Genomic DNA, 23,353 nt, shown 5'->3' on the forward strand with positions numbered 1-23,353 from the left:
ATGCTCATTCCTTCAGTCATTTATTTCCTTCATTCATTCATTTCGGCTCATTTTTGTTTTTGTCTCTGCTTCTGAAAACAGGGCACCTATCCAAATGGGATTTTTGTCTCATGTCCCAAAAAACATTTCGGACCATTGGGAGAAAATAATTATAGTTCTACTAAGGGCCAGTTTTAGAGAGAGACTGAAGGCTGGAATAGAGACAGGAACTGAAAAATGTCTTTGCTTTCAAAGACATATGTAATTTATAACAAATAATAAGACTATCCTATTATATTTGTTCTCTGTATATCCCAAAGGAGAGGGAGGGCTAAGCCACAGGCAATACAGAGATAGGGAGAAATAAAAGAGTAGTTTTTCCAAGGGCCAGTTATAGAGAGAGAGACAGGTTTGATTTCTAAATGGAGAAGGGAAGCCCAACAATTTCCTTTGAAAAATATTTCTTTTCTTTTTTTGCAATTAATTTTTACTGTGATTTTGCTATTCAGTACATATTAAGGGGTAAGAAAGGGGTTTTCTTTTCTTTTTTTATTTCTTTTCTTTTTTTAAACCAATGTGCGGAGGAAGAACGGGGTTTTTACACAAAGAATAAAGAAGAAAAGCTCCACAAACGCTCCAAATCAACCCCTACCACTTCAAAAATCCCAACCCCTTCTCTTCAAAGAACAAAAAAATATGCCAAGCAGTCAGACAAAAAATAAAACCCAAATCTTTGCCCAGTGTCCAGTCCCTCACCAGCAAGGCAAGGCGCAAGGCAAGGCAACCAGCAAGCCAAGCCAAGTGGAGAAAAATTTTCTTTTATTTCGTGCATCCGAATGCATGGTACGAAACAAATACACAAATGAAACAGATGAAACAAATACCACACACAACACTACTGGATATGTATTTTCAGTTTCTGAAGAAGTAATATTTCATTGTATGAAGTATTTTCCAAACAGGTTTTCCCCAACTGCTGATCAAAAGGAACTAAAAAACCCCCCAATAATTGACGCTCCACTTTTTCGCAGGTGGCCTAGTTTTGGCTCCAATCCTGTTAGTGTTCATCACCTGAGCTGCCTATTCAAAGTGATATATATGGCAGTTCCAGGGCTGATCAAAAGAGGCTTGTCAAGGCGAGCTAGCAAGTTTATGACAGACTTATAGATTTCCCAGTTGGCAGCTCATTTTCATGTAAAGCAATCCAGTGCATGTTTATCGAGCAGGCTTTTCCACTTGCTAGACATGCTTAAGGTTGGTGTGATGTTACCATTGTAAATTCCCTGGCAGTATCCTTGGGCTATATTTTGTTCATGATTTCGTCTGAGCACTAAATATCAAGTGATTGTGATGTTTGGTTGAGGTAAGCACATTTGACAGAGGGCGGGATTGTAACCTTTATGTGCAACTCCTATGAATTGATGTTCTGGGAAGTGACTCCCATGTAATGTGAAAAAATTGCCCTGCTTACAGATAGTAATCTTGTCTTCTTCCTTTATGAATGATGCTTTGGCTGGTTCTACACTGCCCTATATCTCAGGATTCTACCCCAGATTATCTGCTTTGAACTGGATTATATGCATCTACAGTGTCAGATAATCTAGGATAAGCAGATTATACTCATATAATCCAGTTTAAAGCAGAAAACCTGGCATCAGATCTTGGGATATAGGGCCTGTCTGGAAGGGCCCTATGTAACACGATTTTTGTCCCTGGGTTGTACACGTCATTTCCTAATTGGTTCTATAATCAAAACATGAAAAATGTTTATTAAACTTTTTTATCCTGTCAGAAGCGACTTGAAAACATACTGCAAGTCACTTCTGGTGTGAGAGAATTGGCTGTCCACAGAGACGTTGCCCAGGGGACACCCAGATGTGTTGCTGGGCGACTTCTCATGTCCCCGCAAGTTAGAGCTGACAGACAGGAGCTCACCTTGTCTTGCAGATTCGAACCGGCAACCTTCAGGTCAGCAGTTCAGTTATTAAACTGAAAAAACTTTGTTTTCGCGGGACATCCTGCCGCACATTTTGCTCTGGTTTTTCAATGAATATCTCATAGATCCTCAACCAATTCAACATAGTTTGTGGCAGGCACAAAAAAATCTCTGAAGTATAACATCTACTTTTAAAGTAAGTACCGCACAATTAAACAGGAAATAACTCTTTCAAACAAGGAACATATTTTTTTTTCAAATTTTGTTACATAAGAATCATATTTTGGGATATAGAGCAGTGTAGATCCAGCCTTAGTCTTATATCCACTTGGACGAAGTGGTAAAGCAAGCAGTCTTTTGTCCTAAGTCAATAGCAGAAGCAAAATATTACAACACAATTCCCTGCCTTTCCTGCACTTTTTCTTGCTAAGACTACATTGTCTTCCCTAAAAATGCTCCCCGCTTGTGGCTAGAAGATCTTCATAAAACTATTTGACAGCACAGGAAGTTGCTAAGCAGGGCTGCCAGAACAGTGTCTTGAAGGTTTGAATGACTTCAGAATTGTATTAACTTTTAAGTGAAAAGCCAGATTTCAGCTTCTTGCGGGTACTGGATGTGGCTGCAGATGATCTGGTGGAAGGAAATAGTGGAGGGCAGTATCAAAAAGCCCTTTCTGACACAGCATAAGCTTTTACATTGATCACTGCAACAACAGCATAGGATTGCATAAGACTGTTTGCTTTGTGGGCAGGCAAGCCAATTAAAAAACACACATTGGGCATCTTCTGTGCTAAGTAAACTTCCTGTTTCTCAGCATCACTTGGAGCCTTGCCTCATTCTTTTCTTCGTTTTGATCTCTCCCCTTTGTGCACCAACACTAATGTTGAAAGTAACACCCATGGTTAAGGTGGCCATGTTACGCATTACTAAAACATGGGAAATGTTTCACAAGACAAGGGAAGGGAAGAGAACCTAGTAAAAGGTAAAGGTTTCCCCTGACGTTAAGTCCAGTCGTGTCTGATTCTGGGGGTTGGTGCTCATCTCCATTTCAAAGCCGAAGAGCTGGGGTTATCCATAGACACCTCCAAGGTCATGTGGCCGGCATGACTGCATGGAGCGCCGTTGCATTCCCACAGGAGCGGTACCTATTGATCTACTCACATTTGCATGTTTTCGAACTGCTAGGTTGGCAGGAGCTGGGGCTAACAGCGGGCGCTCATTCCGCTCCCGGAATTTGAACTTCAGCAGTTCAGCAGCTCAGCGCTTTAACACACTGTGCCACCAGAGGACCTAGCTATGTATAAAGTTTGCATATGCTAATTTATATGCATATATTCAAATTCTTAAATGCTATACTTTGATAGAAATACAATACAAATTACCATTTTGGGAAGGTTCAGTCAGATATGAGCAGAAGGGCATCTATTCTTTATAGGTTTTATCTTTGACATAGATTAGATAGTTGGCAACTTTCTTCAAATACGTAATTGTCCTTTGTGAGGTGCAATGCATGCCCAGCCAACCAATGTTGTGGAAAGGAGCATTGATCTGGTCTTCTAGGTGTTTTGGCCTTCAGCTCCAGAATCTTGTATCATTGGTCAAGGTAACTGAGGCTTCTGGAAGTTGAAGTCGAAAACACCTAGAGAACTAGAGTTTGGGAATCACTGATCTAGTGTCAGTAAAACTCCTTAAAAAAGAGCCTCTAAAATATTTAATATATTGTCTATTAAATATTTTATGTACATTCATTTATAGCATGTCATACCTGTCCACCCCTATTATAATGATTCCGATCTTCTCACTGTCCTGCTCCAAACCCAAATCATCTGCTATCTCAGTAATTATTAGCTAGAAAGCGATTTCCCACCATAACAGCAAACAAACCAGCACAACAAGATTTATTTGGATGATTGAGATAAGCTCAAGAGAAAATGAGGACAATCTATGTAAAGTTGTAAAAGGCAATCCTATTAAAAGAAGAGTACAGAATGCCTCTGTCTAATTTTACACAATGTGAGAAAAGGACATTAATATACACGTGCAACTATCACAAAATCCTTGTTTTCAAACATTTCATAAATCTGATTAGCTCCTAACACTTAAACTTTTTTCAGAAATGGGCCTGGATCATACTGGAAACCCCAATTAGATTGGAGTCATCGAATTCGTGAGATTTGCATAAAATTTATTCATAATTCAACAGTTGGTTGCTCGTGTATATTAAAGTCCTTTTCTCACATTGTGTAAAATTAGACAGAGGCATTCTAAAATATTTAATATATCGTATATTAAATATTTTGTGTACATTCTTTACAGCATGTGTTTATATTTAAACAAGACATCAAAGCCTAAATCACCATGGCCCCATATACACTGTAAACAAGAAATGGGTGAGGTTATGCAGATGGAGAACAACCTTGAGTCTTTGAATTGTGTTCTGCTCTCTATTTATAACTTGCTTTCATGGCCTGGTTCTTCTCCTTTCATTGTATTGAGGTTTCACAAATCTACTACTGCAGCTGTGACTATTGATATGACTAATACAATTACAGTAGAGTCTCACTTATCCAACATAAACGGGTCGGCAGAATGTTGGATAAGCGAATATGTTGGATAATAAGGAGGCATTAAGGAAAAGCCAATTAAACATCAAATTAGGTTACGATTTTACAAATTAAGCACCAAAACATCATGCTATACAACAAATTTGACAGAAAAAGTAGTTCAATACGCAGTAATGCTATGTAGTAATTACTGTATTTACGAATTTAGCACCAAAATATCACGATATATTGAAAACATTGACTACAAAAATGCGTTGGATAATCCAGAACGTTGGATAAGCAAGTGTTGGATAAGTGAGACTCTACTGTACTAGGATTTATAGTTCATCTGCAATCAAAGAGCACTCTGATCCCCATGAATGATGGACCTGGACCTAACTTGGCACACAGAACCCCCATGACCAACTGAACCTGATGGAGGGAATTGAGGAGGACTGACCCACAGTGGTGGGAGTTGTAGTTCACTGAACCCCACCGATGATGCATCTAGAAAGCAAACTTGCCCAACATGACAAACTTAAATCACTGATGGAATTTCAGGGGGTTAACCTGGCATGATGTGAGTTGTAGTTCACCCACAACCTTATGCATTTTTGACAATTAAAATTGACTTTTTCAAATAATCCGAGCAGGTACCCAAGCTAGTAGCTTATAACTCTTAGTGCCAATCATGGGCCAAGGGGCCTATTTAAGGGGGATGATAAGGGCATTGTTCCTCCAAATAAGATTTCACCCCCAATGATTTTTTGTTCTATCCCCAAATTTCTAACTTTAGGACTCTTATATTTATCTGTTCCTTTCATAATGTCACCTGTCCTTTGTCTTTAGACACCTAAACTATATTTCTGATTGCTGAAGTTTAAAGTAATTGCACTGCTAAAATTTGAGGACCAATGGAAAATCTCAAGGGTGAGCAATATCCTCAAATTATGGCCGTCGAAGCTACACTCAGTGAGACTGAAGTCAGCTAACAAAATAGTTAAAACAATACAGATTGAAATGAGACAAACACTTCAATAAAAGCATAAATATAAAAAGAATTTAAAACAAAACATTTTAAAGTTAAAAAACATTAAGCATTAAAATATTCCACACACAAAGAATATCTCATAGCCTTAAAAGCCTTTTCTGGTCAGTTTCTAAAAGCCTGTCATGTACGTTTCATGTATTCATGTATAATTCCATACAGGTTGATTATCCCTTACCAGATTTCATCTTTTTCCATGTTGAATATGCATGATGAGTGTGGAATACATCTCACCACGTTAGAACAGTGGATGTGGCTCTTAATGAGACATGCCGCATTATCATAGGATGTCTACGCCTCACACCGCTGGAGAAATTATACTGTTTAGCCGATATTGCGCCACCTGACATCCATCGGGAAGTAGCAGCCAGTAATAAAAGAACCAAGGCGTTGACATCTCTGGCCCATCCTCTGTTCGGATATCGGCCAGCATGCCAATGCCTTAAATTAAAAAAAAAAAAAAGCTTTCTAAGATCTACAGGGATACTCGCAGGAACATCTCAGCAAGCGAGAGTCTAAAAGTGGCAGGCTAAAATCCGGAACCTCAAGCCATGGCTGATTGCCGATGAGAAAGTTCCCCCTGGGCACACAGAAGGCTGGGCGACTTGGAAGGCACTAAACAGACTGCGCTGTGGCACCACGAGATGCAGAGCCAACCTTAAGAAATTGGGCAACAAAGTAGAGTCCACGACATGTGAGTGTGGAGAAGAGCAAGCCACATACCACCTACTACAATGCAACCTGAGCCCTTCCACATGCACAATGGAGGACCTTCTTACAGCGACACCAGAGGCACTCCACATAGCCAGCTTCTGGTCAAAGAAAATTTAGTATAAAGCCAATTTTTTAACTTTGTTTGTGGTTTTCAAAAATACATTATAACAGTATTCTCAATTCACTTCTGACATGATAAATTAAATATTTTTCTAGATTTTGGAATATTAGCACACATGTACAAATGGTGGCACAGTGCGTTAAAGCGCTGAGCTGCTGAACTTGCGGACCAAAAGGTCCCAGGTTCAAATCCCGGGAGCGGAAGGAGTGCCCGCTGTTAGCCCCAGCTCCTGCCAACGTAGCAGTTCAAAAACATGCAAATGTGAGTAGATTAATAGGTACCACTCTGGCGGGAAGGTAACGGCGCTCCATGCAGTCATGCCAGCCATGACCTTGGAGGTGCCTACGGACAACGCCGGCTCTTCGGCTTAGAAATGGAGATGAGCACCAACCCCCAGAGTCGGTCACAACTGCACTTATCGTCAAGGGAAAACCTTTACCTTACAAATGAAATATCTTGGAGATGGGATCCACATCTAAACACAAAATTAATTCACATTTCATATACAACACATAGCCTAAAGCTATTTTTATACTTAATATTTTGGACAGTTTTGCTTGTGAAAAAAAATTTGTACACATTGAATTGTCAGAAACAAGGGATATCACTATCACAGACACCCATGTGGACAATTTTGGAGTACAGTGTTCCCTCACTACTTCACAGTTCACTTTTCGTGGATTCGCTGTTTCGCACTTTTTCAGTAAACTCTAAAAGAATATTATAAATAATAAAAAATCACAATTTACAGCCTAAGGAAGGGAGGAAGGAGAAGCCAAAGGAAGAGAAAAGGAGCCCAAGAGGCAACAGGAGGAGAAGGAGGCGATTTATCAACACACAATTGATTGATAAAGACTTAAAATAGTGTATAACTACTAAAATAATGTATAAATATTAAAATAAATGTAGTGTCCCTACTTCACGGATTTTCATTTATTGTGGATGGTCCTGGAACCTAACCCCAGCGATAAGTGAGGGAACCCTGTATTTCAGAACTCTGGATAAGGAATGTTCAACCTGTATATGGTTGTCATTATTTATTTAGTCATTGGGAGCTATAAACTTGCAGCTTTGCATCATGATGGAATGTGCAAGCAGAGCTGGGCCAGCAGTAAGAGTCTGGCAAATACTGTGAACTAATTTAAAACTATCTCCTGGGAAAGACTGAAAGAACTCAGAAGTGCCTCTGTTGTGACAGAAGCAGGGCTCACCTAAGATATTTTGCCTCCAGGGCAGAGCAGCAAATGGTACCCCCCACTAACTGAAGTCAAAGTGTATATAGTACCCAAAGACAGCCAATTTATTTTGGCACATGCAGTGGAAAATCACACAAGGACCTCTATGTCTATTTTGGTAGCAAAAATTCAATAACCGTACACTAAAATAGCAAACAGTTTGCTGCCTTTTTGTAATATCCAAAATTGGCTACCTGAGGTGGTTGCTTCATTCTGTCTAGTTGATAGGGTTGGCATTGCACAGAGGGTAGTAAGATTCACAGCTTGAGATGGCTGGAAAATTAGCACACATTTTTAGTAGCTTTCCTGTGAGCAGATGCCTAGCAGAATTTGCGTAGACATTGCCTTTGAATCAGTATGCAAGAACTAGAAGCCACGAACAATACACCAAGTATCTCAGGCTTATCACAGGAATATGTATCGTGGGGGTGCAATAGCCAGGCAAGGGTTGTTACTGTATTGATAATGGTAGATTTTATTAGCTACAAGCTCCTGGACACAGTGGACAGTCTATCATATTTTCAAAACTCTCCTAGATTGCTAAATTGGAATAGCTATACTCATTGATTAGCCACCATCTAAATGGGTCAATATAAGAATAAGAATTTTCGTGTGTGGGGGGGTCTACTCTGTTTTTGTCATATCCATTGAGGATAGTAGTACAATCACTGTATCAATGAGACCAGTCAGTATCTCCTGCCTCATTTATCCATGTCGGAAAAATTGTGTTATTTTTAGGCATTTTCTAGGTCCCTCAACACAACTTTATGGAATACATAGGCCAGAAGTCTATCATTTCAATAGAGGTCACAGTTATCCATGGTTTTGCTTATCCATGTGAAGCTTAGGAACATATCCCCCATGGAACATATACCCTAAGTATTATCTGCCTTCCAGTTACCTGGAATCTGCCTTACGGCAACCCCATCATAGCATTTTTGGCAAGGGTGTGCTCTGGTATTGCTTCCAAATTGTGAAATGTTTTCCCTATTGATTTCCCACAGACTCTGCTTTTAAATAAAGAGATCAAACACAACTTCTCAGATCATTAAATTGCTGTTAGTAGGAATTATCATCCATCTTTGACTAGATTTTAAATGATTTTCATTCTGTAGATTAATTGCATTTTAAAATAACTTCTGTATGTCTTTATGGATGTTTTTGTCCTTGCGTTGGGCATAGATAACAAAATCCGTAGATACCCGTGCCATTATATACAATTAAATAAAATGTCAAAATGAATGTTACCCTTTAAAAAAATCTTTTGGAATATTTTAAAGCCCTAGATCAGGCCTGAACAACTTGCAGCTCTCCAAGTATTTGGGATTCCAACTCCCAGAAGCCTTAACCTGCTTGTTCAATGGTTAGGTCTTATAGGAGCTGATGTCCAAAACATCTGGAGGGCCACATGTTGTGCAGGCCTGCCCAAGATAGTTGAATCTGTGGGTGCAGAATTTGTGGATACAGAGGGTCAACTGTAGTTTAATCTGTTTGGTTAACATTTGCAAGCCACCTTGAATTCTATCTTAGGGAAAAGGTGGGATATAAATGAATTATAATAAAAATGATAGCAACAATTATTATTATTATTAAAAGTAAAGGTTTCTGCTTGACATTAAGTTTAATTGAGTCCAATTCTAGGGGATGGTGCTCATCTCAATTTTTAAGCCAAAGAGCCAGCGTTGTCCGTAGATGCCTCCAAGGTCATGTGGCTAGCATGACTACATGGAGCGCCGTTACCTTACCGCACAAATTGGTGCCTACTGATCTACTCACATTTGCATGTTTTTGAACTGCTAGGTTGGCTGTCACGACCCAGGCTGCAGAGCACCAATAACCATACACAGAGGCCAGAATCTATCTAATATCTTTATTGAAGGAATATATAAAGTTAATAAAAACAAGTGTAGAAAATAGTCCAGAATTAGACCTTTCAGGAAAGGTCAGAATTAGTCCAAAAAAGCAATGTCAAATAAGAAATATTAAGGTCCAAAGTTGTAATCCAATAACCGAAACACTCACTTTGCCAAGCAAAGTGAGGGGAGATGACAAGGTCCTTTAGTCCATGAAACTTGAGCGAGGCTAGGAAATAACTTGATACTTGAAACAAGGCTTGAACGTGGAACAAGGTAACTAAGAACAAGAACAAGGTCCGTGGAATAACTTGGTAAAATCCGTGAAACAAGGCAAGGATTGATCCTGGGAAACAAGGCAAGGTCCGTAGATAAACAAAGGCTGGGAAGCAAGGCGAAGGCTGGATGGCAAGGCAAGGCTTGAGCAGGAGCGAGGCTTGAATCGGAGCGCGCTGTCCAGACACAACTCGCTCCGTAGGCTGACGAATTGACTCCGCGAAGTTACTACGCGGGCAAAACACCTAAATAGAGTCTAACTTTCCCGCCGAAGCAGTTCTCTGGGAAACAGAACCGAAAGCTAAACTCTGAGACCAGATGTGAGACTCCCCAAAGATTCTCACAAGAAGCAGTCTTAATTGGCCACATTCTTAGCTGCAATCCTCGCACTCCTGCGCGAAGCTGATTCCAAACTTCTCTGTTGTTTACAAAACTCCCGGCGCAAGAACACGGGAGAAGTAGACTCTGGGCTTGTTTGACATACTTCTGGGAGACAACTTTCCTGCAGGTGCAAGGTTCCCAGATCTGCCTGGGAAAGATCTGGCTGAGAGGAATCCAGTTCAGACTGGGAAGGTAAAAAACCCAAGTTTTCATCTTCATCAGGAATTACAATGTCCTGAGCAGGACTACAAGGCCCATGGGTCATCACACTATCCCCCTCCTCAAGGCCCCTCCCAAACTGGGGCCCTCTCCCCGAGGCGCGAGGTCGCGGTTTGGTGGGATAGGTCTGATGAAAGCGACGGGTTAGATCAGGAGCATGGACTGTGGAGGCGTCTTCCCAAGAGCGTTCCTCAGGGCCAAAACCCACCCAGTCAATGAGATATTGTAGGCGGCGGCGGTGAAAGCGAGAATCCAAAATGTCCTCAACCTCGAACTCCTCCTCCCCATCCATCAAAACAGGAGGGGGGGCCGGTTGGTCTGTATCAGGTCGCACACCATCCGCCGGAAGGAGCAGGGAACGGTGAAACACTGGGTGAATGCGCATTGAACGCGGAAGTTGGAGTTTGAAAGTCACGGGGTTTAATTGCGCCACCACTGGATAGGGGCCAATGAAACGGGCATCTAACTTCCGGCAAGGGCGGTGGGAGGGCAGAAAGCGAGTGGACAGGAAAACCCGATCTCCTACCTTGATTTCGGGGCCCGGCTGGCGATGTTTGTCAGCGTGGCGTTTATAGTCCTCCTTGGCTTGGTCCAGTTGCTGGAGCAAAAGTTGTTGCGCCGCTGTGAGTTCCTGCAGCCAATCCTCTGCTGCGGGAACTTCTGAAGTTTCAATGACAGGGGGGAAGAAACGTGGATGGAAGCCGTAGTTTGCAAAGAACGGCGTTTCTTTTGTAGAAGCTTGAACTCCATTGTTGTAGGCAAACTCAGACAGTGGTAACAGAGAAGCCCAATTGTCCTGTTGATAGTTTACATAACAGCGAAGATACTGCTCCAAAGTGGCATTGGTGCGCTCCGTTTGCCCATCTGTTTGGGGATGATGAGCTGAAGATAAGCGAGAGTCTATGCCCAATAGTTTTTGTAGTGCCTTCCAAAAACGAGAGGTGAATTGAGATCCACGGTCTGTGACTAAACTCTTGGGCAATCCATGTAGTCTGAAAACATGTTGAAGAAATAGATCCGCAGTTTCTTTGGCCGTGGGGAGGCCTTCGCAGGGAATGAAATGGGCTAACTTGGTGAAAAGGTCCACCACCACTAGGATCGTGGTGAATCCACAGGAAGGTGGTAGGTCAGTGATGAAATCCGCGGAAATTATTTCCCATGGGCGAGATGGGGTAGGAAGGGGGTGTAAAAGCCCTGAGGGCCTCTCCCTTCGTATCTTGGAGCGCTGGCATACAGGGCAGGTGTTGACATATTTTTCCACATCCTTGCGGATCTTGGGCCACCAAAAATCCCTTAGGATCAAATGCATAGTTTTAAATAGTCCGAAGTGTCCTGCTGGTTTGCAGTCATGACACAGACGAAGCGCTTTTTCCCTGCCCGGTCCGGGTGGGATATAAACATGATTTCTATAGCAGAGCAGCCCATCTTTAAGCGAAAAGGGAAAATGCAGACCTTGGCGAAGTTGGTCCTGCGCCCAGGCATCTGCTTGCTGACTAGCCCTGATTTCTTGAGCACAGATGGGTCCTGGAGTAGGGGAAGTTGAACCAATGGGAATGGATTTGGTGTTCCCCACCGTGAGCGTGGCAAAGTTCTCGGGTTGTAACAGTTGGGATTCAAAGGTCTCCTTGCGTCCTGCAGCGTATTCCGGTTTACGTGACAGGGCGTCTGCTTGCTTGGTTTGGGCTGGGGTCACATAATGGATCTGGAAGTTGAAACGTTCAAAGAATAAAGCCCAACGTTGCTGCCTCTGATTTAGTTTGCGGGCAGTTCTTAGATGTTCTAGATTACGATGATCAGTGTGGACTTCAATGGGAAATTTGGCCCCTTCTAGCCAATGTCTCCAAGTTTCAAAGGCTGCCTTTATGGCCAGTAGTTCCTTTTCCCAAATGGTGTAATTCCTCTCTGGTGTGGTTAGTTGACGAGAATAAAAGGCACAGGGGTGGAGGTGATCTCCCACCGGTTGTAAGAGTACAGCCCCAATTGCCACATCAGAGGCGTCCGCTTGCACCACAAAAGGGGTTCCAGGATTTGGGTGCTGTAGAATTGGCTGGGAGGTGAATAGTTTCTTTAGTTGCTGGAACCCTTTCTCTGCTTGATCAGTCCAGCGGAAAGGCTGCTTTCCACGGATGCAGCTAGTGATGGGGTCGGACCAGCGGGCAAAATCTGGAATGAACTTGCGGTAATAGTTCGCGAACCCCAAAAAACGCTGCACCTCTTTCTTGTTAGTTGGCGCCCGCCATTCCAATACTGCTGAAACCTTGGCTGGATCCATGGAAAGCCCTAGAGGCGAGATGCGGTAACCAAGGAAATCTACCTCTTGTAGATCAAAGGCGCATTTTTCCAGCTTGGCATAAAGTCCATGATCCCGCAATCGTTGTAACACCATTTTGACGTGGTTCTCATGTTCTGATTGTGATCTGGAAAACACCAAAAAATCGTCCAGGTAGATTATCAAGAACCTGTCTAGATAGTCCTGAAAAATGTCATTGACAAAATGCTGGAACGTTGCGGGGGCTCCGCATAAACCGAAATTCATAACTCGGGACTCAAATAATCCGAATTTGGTCTGGAAGGCGGTCTTCCACTCGTCCCCTTCCCTGATGCGAACTAAGTTGTAAGCCCCCCGAAGATCCAGCTTGGTGTAAACCTTGGCTCCTCGAAGCCGATCCAGTAGATCCGAGATTAAGGGCAGGGGATAGCTGTTCCGCTTGGTGATATTGTTCAATGCTCTGTAGTCCACCACCAAGCGTAGTTCCCCTGACTTCTTCTTCACAAACATCACTGGGGAGGCGGCTGGGGATTGAGAGGGTCTGATGAATCCCTTGCGAAGGTTTGTCTCTAGGAATTCCCTGAGAGCTTCTTGCTCTGGTTCAGTCAGGGAGTAGAGATGCCCTCGCGGGATCGGGGCCCCCTCCACCAAGTCAATGGCACAGTCATAAGGTCTATGTGGGGGTAATTTTTCGGCTTCTTTCTCATTGAATACATCCCAATACTCGGAGTACTTCTTTGGCAAGGTGATGATGGGCTCGGTGTCTGTGGCATGGCATACCTTGGCTACGAGGCAATGGTTTTGGCAGTACGGTGAAGCAAACTGCAGTTCTCTGTTGGACCAGGAGATGTTAGGGTCGTGGAGAGTCAGCCATGGAATTCCCAAAATCACAGGGAAATGGGGAACCTCGGTAACAAAGAAGGAAATCTCTTCCATATGTTCCCTTATCCACATCCTGGTGGGTTCCGACCACTGACTTACGGGGCCCGTCTTGAGGGGACGGCCGTCTATGGCTTGCACCACACGGGCATTCTTGAAATCATGATATTGTAATCCCAGAGAGTCGGCATACTCTCTATCGATGAAATTGTTGGTAGCTCCAGAGTCTATCATGGCGTGGATCATGACGGGTCCCCTTTTTGCTGACCATAATGTGACCACGAGAAGGAACAGGACCCCGGTTGGCGGCTCTTGGATGGATTTTTTGACCGGGTTGGCGAGCCTCTCTACACCCGGTCGTTGGCTTCCCCCGCCGGCTGTGTGCTAGTCGGCTCAGAGGCCTTCGTCTCCGTGGAGGACGCCGCCGCAAGACGGGCGGCAGGCTTCCCTTTGGCTGGGCACTCTCTGGCGAAGTGGCCCCCGTTCCCGCAGTACCAGCAGAGGTTTAAGCGTTGACGACGGGCCTTCTCGGCGGCATCTAGTCTGGGACGCACATTGCCCAACTGCATCGGCACCTCCTCGCCTCCTCTGGGGTATGGGGTTGGCGGTGGGGGTCTCCACACCGGACGTGGCTGAACGCTGGCGGGAGCGGGGGGTTTTGCCCCGGCTCTACTGCCCTGGCCTCGAACCCACTGTTTCCTGTTGGCAATCATGACTTCAGCCCGTAGACATTGATCAATGAGTGCCTCGAGGGTCTGGGGAGGATCCACCTTGGAGATTTCTTCCAGCATTTCAATGTTGAGACCCTCCCGGAATTGTCCCCTGAGGGCTACATCGTTCCAGCCGGTGTTGTGGGCCAGCACTCGGAACTCGGCTATATACTGAGACATAGGTCTGTCTCCTTGGAAAAGACGACGGAGTTTGTGACCGGCTGCCTCCAAATTGTCCTCGATTCCCCAAGTCTCCTTGAGGTGGTCCAAGAAGTGTTGTGCTGATCTTAGGTGTGGAGAGGTTTGGTCGAACAGTGCCGTCGCCCAGCTGGCCGCTGGCCCGTCTAGAAGACTGTAAACCCATGCCACTTTGATGTCTTCTTGGGGAAACTCGGCAGCACGGGCCTCTAGATAAGCTTGACATTGGCGACGGAAGACATGAACCTTAGAAGCTTCTCCAGTAAACTTGGTTGGCAACGCCATGGCCGGGAGACGAGCTCCACGTTCCTTCAAACCCCTTATTTCTCCATCCTGTGCATTGAGCTTATCACGGATTCGGTCCACCTCTTCCTTGTCGATGGTGTAGGTAATCGGCTGGCCGCTCGGCCCAGGTACGACTCCGGTAGACATTCTGGCCGAGGTTAATTGGTGCTTAGGGTGGCGGAGTCAAACTGTCACGACCCAGGCTGCAGAGCACCAATAACCATACACAGAGGCCAGAATCTATCTAATATCTTTATTGAAGGAATATATAAAGTTAATAAAAACAAGTGTAGAAAATAGTCCAGAATTAGACCTTTCAGGAAAGGTCAGAATTAGTCCAAAAAAGCAATGTCAAATAAGAAATATTAAGGTCCAAAGTTGTAATCCAATAACCGAAACACTCACTTTGCCAAGCAAAGTGAGGGGAGATGACAAGGTCCTTTAGTCCATGAAACTTGAGCGAGGCTAGGAAATAACTTGATACTTGAAACAAGGCTTGAACGTGGAACAAGGTAACTAAGAACAAGAACAAGGTCCGTGGAATAACTTGGTAAAATCCGTGAAACAAGGCAAGGATTGATCCTGGGAAACAAGGCAAGGTCCGTAGATAAACAAAGGCTGGGAAGCAAGGCGAAGGCTGGATGGCAAGGCAAGGCTTGAGCAGGAGCGAGGCTTGAATCGGAGCGCGCTGTCCAGACACAACTCGCTCCGTAGGCTGACGAATTGACTCCGCGAAGTTACTACGCGGGCAAAACACCTAAATAGAGTCTAACTTTCCCGCCGAAGCAGTTCTCTGGGAAACAGAACCGAAAGCTAAACTCTGAGACCAGATGTGAGACTCCCCAAAGATTCTCACAAGAAGCAGTCTTAATTGGCCACATTCTTAGCTGCAATCCTCGCACTCCTGCGCGAAGCTGATTCCAAACTTCTCTGTTGTTTACAAAACTCCCGGCGCAAGAACACGGGAGAAGTAGACTCTGGGCTTGTTTGACATACTTCTGGGAGACAACTTTCCTGCAGGTGCAAGGTTCCCAGATCTGCCTGGGAAAGATCTGGCTGAGAGGAATCCAGTTCAGACTGGGAAGGTAAAAAACCCAAGTTTTCATCTTCATCAGGAATTACAATGTCCTGAGCAGGACTACAAGGCCCATGGGTCATCACATTGGCAGAAGCTGGGGCTAACAACGGCAACTCACTCCATCCTGTGGATTTGAACAGCTGACCTTCTGGTCAGCAAGTTCTGCAGCTTAGCAATTTAACGACCTGCACCACTGTGGCCCCTGATTATTGTTATTGTGTTTTTATAAAATGGTTTTTATTGTTAATTGTAATGCTCTTTATTGTTGTACTGCGCATCTCTTAGATAAATAAAATTTAAAAGCTGTAATTGGGAAGCTGCAATCCAAATTTGACTTATAGTAGGTCCTGCATTTGTTTCTGGGCCAACGTGCATAAGATTTCATAGCAGATTTTTAATTAGTTCAGCTATCAATTAAAAATTTGAAAATTACAGCTCTATTCAGCAAGCTAATACTAGCTAAATAGGATCTCATTCATGCGTGTTCTCTACAGCTGCTGAATTCTATTCATAGCAACAGCCCTTAATATTTACATGGATGAAAAGTTTAACATGCAGACACGAAGCTAGGCTGAGTCATAAATTCTTGTATGGTCATGTTGTGAATTGTACTTGTACCTGTCAACCATCCAGTAAGAAATGTGCTATTTCACAAGCTTCTCTGTGTCCCCAGCATTCAGCAGGCTCCCCAAAAGGTGCCAGTTCAAATGAAGTCTAGGGATACACAATCCATTTTATGTGTTATCTCCCTTGTTCCTATACATCCCTTCTGTCACCTCCTAGTCCAATGCTATCTGAATTACTTATGGTTGAATTACTATTTTCTTGTCATGCTATCATTTTCCATACAGCTTGAGCATCTCTTATCCAAAATCTGAAATATTCCAAAATAGTTCACATGGGTGACTAAGATAGTGAAACTTTTGCTTGCTGATGATTCAATGCACATAGGCTTTGCTTCATGCACAATAATTGTAATGCGTGTTTATTTAGAATATTTTTTGCAAATTAGATGCTATACGATAAAGAAAAATGCATGTCGTTACTTAAAAACAGTTTATAGCAGTTGAAGACCTCAATCTGAATATAAGAGTTAAAGTTTCTGACCATAAGAGGCTGTGAGAGAAAGACTTTCAAGTCATTTATTCAAACCTCTCCAGAAGTCACAGTCTGATGTGGTGGAATAACTTTTCTAGCACAATGATGCTAGAAAAGGAAGGGAAAAGGAAAAGGGGCCGACCAAGGGCAAGATGGATGGTATCCTTGAAGTGACTGGCTTGATGTTGAAGGAGCTGGGGGTGGAAACAAGGAGCTCTGGCATGAGTTGGTCCATGAGCTCACAAAGAGTCGGAAGCAACTGATTGAATAAACAACAAAGCATTCCGGGGATTTATAAAGCTAATAAAAGGATACCATGGGAAGATCAAGCCAGTCTATGCTCCAGGAAATAATGCCTGACTGCTCACTGGAGGGAAGGATGTTAGAGGCAAATATGAGTACTTTGGCCACATAATGAGAAGACAGGAAAGCTTGGAGAAGAGAATGATGCTAGGGAAAATGGAAGGAAAAAGGAAGAGGGGGCGACCAAGGGCAAGACGGATGGATGGTGTCCTTGAAGTGATTGGCTTGACCTTGAAGGAGCTGGGGGTGGCCATGAAGAGTTGGAAGCGACTGAACAAATAAACAACAACGATGGGATCTGGAGCTTCAATTTCCAGCAACAGTGGATCATTGCACCCCATGTTCGTAAATGGCAGTGACATGAAGTATACACTGCCACTTAATAAGAAATATTTGATGTGCTCGTCCATGACCTGAACTGCCATGGATATGGCGAGCCCCCTGCACCAAGTTCCCCAAAGGCAGCATTATCTCTTTCTCTGTATGCATGCATGAACTAACATGTTCTTTTTTCTAGTGAAGCTAAATTCCAAGTTTTATACTACTATAAATTCCTTCAAGTTGCTGGGAACCATTTCTGTGTTTGCCAGAAAAAGGAAAGAGATCATATTCTTGTGTACTAAGTCTAGTATTACTGTTTGGTTTGTAATGCTCTCAGTGTCATTCTGTATATTCTGCCAAAATAGTTGTAATACAGGGGGAAACCACCAAGCACGGAAATAAGTGCCCAGGAATCACAGGCTCTTTAACGAAGTGGGGATTTATTTCTTGTTATCCGAGTCAATTTTGTAGGTGTCAGATACCAGTAAATTACTTTTACTTTTTGGATTTGTTCATTAAGTTATTTTTATAGAACTTTCCCTTATGTGGGCTGAGACTGATCTTATGGTTTGGCACACCATATTCATTCCATTTTCCATCTGCAAATGGGTTTCTTAGATTCTGTTCTTAGTTTGAGTTTAAGACCATTAAATTGTTACGTGTAATCCTAGTAGTTAGCCATAGATAATGGATGTTAAGGAGCTCCGGTGGCGAAGTGTGTTAAAGCATTGAGCTGCTGAACTTGCAGACCAAAAGGTCGCAGGTTCAAATCCCGGGAGCAGAGTGAGCGCCCGCTGTTAGCTCCAGCTTCTGCCAACCTAGCAGTTCGAAAACATGACAGTGTGAGTAGATCAATAGGTACCACTCTGGCGGGAAGGTAACGGCGCTCCATGCAGTCATGCCAGCCACATGACCTTGGAGGTGTCTACGGACAACGCCGGCTCTTCGGCTTAGAAATGGAGATGAGCACCAACCCCCAGAGTCAGACATGACTGGACTTAACATCAGGGGAAACCTTTACCTTTACTTAATGGATGTTATTCCCTTACGTTCAGAATTTTGTGCTTAACACCCACATCTCATACGGTGTCAGTGCCCTGGTAGCCCGCTGTAAATCTTCTTTAATATTTAATTCTCATTGTTCTTCACCATTGGCTGTGTTGCTATCTAGTGATACAGTTCAGCATCACCCAGAGGGCTACGTGGTTCTCTTATCCCCATTAGAAATTCCCAGTGTCTCTGATTTGAATTAAAAACCAAAACTGACTAGCATGTATTTTGTATCACACATCTGTTTCCAAGGTGTCAAAATGGCAACCAAGAATCCCTTACCGGAACGTCTTTCTGCTTTACTGTAGTATTTCGTACCTGATTGTCTTAAGGGCACTTCCCAAAGCAAGTGCAGCAGAAATTATGGTTATCCCTCACTTTTTCAGGTTGACATTTGCAAATTTTGAATACACTATGTAACAAAATTTGAAAAAAATTCTGTTCCTGGTTTAAATGTGTTATTTCCTGTTTAATTGTGCTGTACCTACTTTGCAAGTAGTTGTTATACTCCAGAAATTTTGTTTTTGTGGCTGCCACAAACTATGTTGAATTGGTTAAGACTATCAGATTTTCATTGAAAAACTATAACAAAATGTGCTGCAGGATGTCCCGTAAAAACATTTTTTTTGCAATTTAATAAACTTTTTCTGTGTTTTATGATATAACCAATTAGGAAATGACATTTATAATCCAGGAACAAAAATTGTGTTAAATAGTGTTATCCATGAGTTTTAAAGGCCAACCTCACTTCCAGAAATTAGGGCTGCCATGCAAAATCCCCACGGCAGCCCAGTCCTCAGGAGGTGAGCGAGGGGGCTATTCGAGAGGCAGTCATGCTATGCTTGTTTCATTGGTACCTTTGTCTAGGTGAAACAGACATTTATGGAACATGATTAAAGGAGGAGCCCTCCCCACACAACATTTCAGTTAACCCGTGGATCCAACTCATGACTCTGGCTCGTCTTCCTGTGTGCCATGAGTGTCTGTTTCATCTTGGCAAAAGAAGGGAGATTCCCTATTCCTGGGAAAACTGGGACTGAAGGCCAACTGGGATTGTTGGCCTCCCAACTCCAAGGATTTCTAGATGAGACAGATTATCTAGATCTATTTCAATCTGGTTTCAGGCCTGGCTGTAAAACAGGCAGTTTTGGTCATTTTGGTGGATGACCTACACAGAGAGCTAGACAGGTGTGATTGTATCCCTGTTGGTTCTCCTGGACCTTTCAGTAGCTTTGGATACCATTAACCCTGGTATCTTTTTTGGGTCATTTATTTATTTATTTATTTACAGCATTTATATTCCGCCCTTCTCACCCCGAAGGGGACTCAGGGCGGATCACATTACACATATTAGGCAAACATTCAATGCCTTTTTAACATAGGACAAAGACAAACAACAACATAGCTCCGAGCGGGCCTCGAACTTATGACCTCCTGGTCAGTGATCCATTGCAGTTAATTGCACTGGCTTGCTCTCCCGTCTGCGCCACAGCCCCGGGCTGGGATGGTGCTGGGATGGGACCGGGAGGCACTGCCTTACAGTGACTCTGATCCTTCCTGGAGGGCCATACCCAAAAGGTGGTGCTAGGGGGACTCTTGTTCAAAACTTTGGCCGTTGACCTGTAGGGTTCCCCCTCAGGATTCCATTTTGTCCCCCATGCTGTTTAACATATACATGAAACCACTGGGAGAGGTCATCCAGAGTTTTAGAGTACAGTGCCACCTGTATGCGGATGACACCCAGTTCTACTACTACTCTCCATCTAATGATAAGGAAGCTTTCTAAACCAATGTCTGTAATCACTAATGGACTGGATGAGGGCAAACAAATTGAAACTTAATCCAGACAAGACAGAGGTATTCCTGGTCAGTCGGAAGATAGATCAGGGAATAGGGATCCAGCCTGTGCTGGATGGGGTTGCACTCCCTCTGAAGACATAGGTTAGCTATTTGGGGGTCCTCCTGGACTCGGCATTGAATCTGGAGGCGCAGGTATTGGCGGTGGCTGGGAGGGCCTTTGCACAATTAAAACTTGTGCATCAACTGTGCCCATTGCTTGAGAAGCCAGATCTAGCCACAGTGGTCCATGCCTTAGTTATATCCTGTCTGGATTACTGTAACACGCTCTACATGGAGGTGCTTCTGAAGAGCTTTCTGAAACTTCAGATGGCCCAAAGAGCTGCAACCAGGTTGCTCGCTGGGGCTGGCTACAAGGAGCATACAACCTCCCTGTTGAGGCTGCTCCACTGGCTGCTAGTCTGTTACTGGGAACAATTCAAAGTGCTGGCTATGACCTTTAAATCCCTAGACGGTTCAGGTCCAGGCTATTTGGCCGACCACACCCCCTTGTACGAACCTGCCTGAGCCCTGAGATCTTCAGGAGAGCCCCTTCTCTCTGTCCCACCTCCATCTCAAGCTCAACTGGTGGGAACAAGAGAGAGAGCCTTCTCGGTGGCTGCCCCCCGACTCTGGAACTCCCTGCCCTGGGAAGCCAGAATGGTCACCTCCCTGCTGTCCTTCTGGTGGCAGCTTAATACTTTTTTATTCAGGCAGATATTTCAAGAAGGTTTTTAAGATAATCAGGGGCTTCAGTGATTTTAAATGCTTTTCAGGTTTTTTTTCTGTTTTAATACAGTACTTTTATATTTTTAGATTTTGAGTTGTATTGCAATCTTTTTACTTGTGAGCCGCCTTGAGTCTCCATATGGAGAGAAAAAGTAGGATATAAATAAAAAACAACAAAAACAACAATAACATCCTTGGGGTAAGAGGGGCTTCCTGTAGACAGCAGGCTTGTGTTCTTCAGAAGCAGTCTTACTAGGGCAGTTCTTCAAAACAGCTTCTTAACATGCAGCTGTTTTGAGATAAGTAATCAAATCTGGATTAGTTCTGAAGTTAACTGAGTTCTATACCAATATGTAAGATATTTGTTTGGCTACTTTCAGTCTGATCTGACACAACACAAGAGTACGGAGCTCATCCATCACTTCTCATCATTCTAGTGAGTTGTTCCGTTATTTCTAAAGTATTTAGAATTATCACATCACCCCTTTTAACACATGGTGGGGTGTTGCTTCCTCCCAGGTTGTCATGTTTCTGATTGTGGCTTGGATGGAATGTTTCAAAAATGTATATGTAAGCATAAAAGTAGTTCAGAAGTTTGTAAACCAATCTTGTGTTTACTGCGAAGTAGTGAGTCTTGCAGAATTCAATGGGAATGAACTTCAAGGAAGTGTGAATAGAATGAGTGTATGATTGTTATATTAAATTATTTTGGAAAAATATATAGAATAACATTTTGATGACTGGGGGACTTTCAACAAAGGAGGGGTATTTGCTGATGAGAAAATATTCTGAAGCCAATCATGTGCATGTAGTTGTATGAAAGAGCAGCTTTCCAAGGCCAAGCTCTTGAGAAAGTCTTCTTTTTATTGGTTTCAGACAAGAATTGCTGGCGGAATGTGTCTCAATGAACTGACCATGTTTTTCCTCTTTTTTATTTGCAGGGAGAAGAATTTGTTTGGGTTAATGGTGCCTCAGTTCATTCTCAAAGTGTTGCCAAGGCCAAATATGAATTTTTATTTGGTGGACCAGAAAACGAAAATACTTCAGAATCTGGTAAGTAAGGATTGTTTCCCTATCTCTGCCCCAACCTAATTAAATAGGGTTTTATTTGAAAGTCAAGCCAACATGGGCCGAGTTTATGTAACTGAGAGGGAGAATCATGTACTCTTTTGATGATGGTTAAGAAGTCAGCCCAGATAGAGAATACCTTTTGTATACTTTACCTGAAATTACTTATGCATTTCTTAACTGTGGTTGAGACAGAAGGAGACAAAGTAAGCCCTAATGGCTGAACAGTAGTCATGAGTGCTACCATTCATTTATCTGAACTGGTTCCTTATGAAGTATTTTTTAGCAATCCAGACAGGTATTTTAGCAAGGAAGGGTATTGTACAATGAATGAGCAAAGATATGAGATTATCTCATTCTGCACCCACTGCAAATGAATCACTGGTGGCTTCGTGATGCACTGTGCCTTCTGATCAGTATCATAGGTCATTTCCATTTAAATGTACTTTTCTTCATTTTTAGCAAAGTTGGGAAATACTCCAGAGTTTTGGGTAGTCCAGACAAGAGATTGGATCTGATTTGGGCCGATCGGTTTTCCAGACTGGACACCAGTGCCATTACTTTTCCTGTGCTCTTTAGAGCAGGACAAGGGGATGGATTGTGCCCATGTGGCTGCTGCCACTGCCGGTCCCAATCAACCATGGCACCCATGCAACCAGCAAGAAGGAGGGGACATCTAGACCACTGCTAAAAGGACCACTTCAAATGTGGTCCACTTAGCACAATTTTGGAGTCCCATTTTTTTTCATGAACATCATCCAATGGCTCTTTTAGACGTTTACTCAAATTTCTTGTGCAGTTTTTACAGTGGACTCTGTAGAAGATGCTTCAGCTGTAATTCATAAAAAGGCAAAACCAGTCTGTTGAGAAAGCTTTGTTGTCATTAATATCCGATGTTTATACGTATATTATATATATTATATATTTTATACAGTAGAGCCCCGGTTAACCAGGCTCCGGTTAACCGAGGCTCTGTATTCGAGACACCGCTGGGGGCGCCCCTCCCTCTCCCTCTACTTCGTTCAAGTTCGAGAGAAGGAGAGGGAGGAGGAAGCGCCCTGCGATAGCTGCTGCCTATCAGTGATGGCGAGGCACTTCCCAAGGGGCAAGACCTCACCCAGGGACGTCCCTCGGTTAGACCTCGCCCCTTGGGAAGTGCCTTGCCATCGCTGCTGTCTAGGCAGGAGTGATGGTGAGGCGCTTGCCTGGGCCGAGGTCTTGCCG

General features: G+C 43.4%; 1 protein-coding gene across 2 annotated transcripts in view; it reads left to right on the forward strand.

Annotated features, from left to right (window-relative positions):
* Positions 1–23,353, forward strand: part of LOC100556496 (PH and SEC7 domain-containing protein 3) — a 251,754-nt gene that overhangs the window by 8,463 nt on the left and 219,938 nt on the right. For both annotated transcript variants that reach the window (XM_062971516.1, XM_062971518.1), the window contains one exon: positions 22,003–22,114. In XM_062971516.1, the coding sequence (XP_062827586.1) occupies positions 22,003–22,114 (112 nt within the window). Of the gene's footprint in view, positions 1–22,002; positions 22,115–23,353 lie in introns of those variants that run through there.

This window comes from Anolis carolinensis, chromosome 2 (assembly GCF_035594765.1).
Source record: "Anolis carolinensis isolate JA03-04 chromosome 2, rAnoCar3.1.pri, whole genome shotgun sequence".
Taxonomy (NCBI): domain Eukaryota; kingdom Metazoa; phylum Chordata; class Lepidosauria; order Squamata; family Dactyloidae; genus Anolis; species Anolis carolinensis.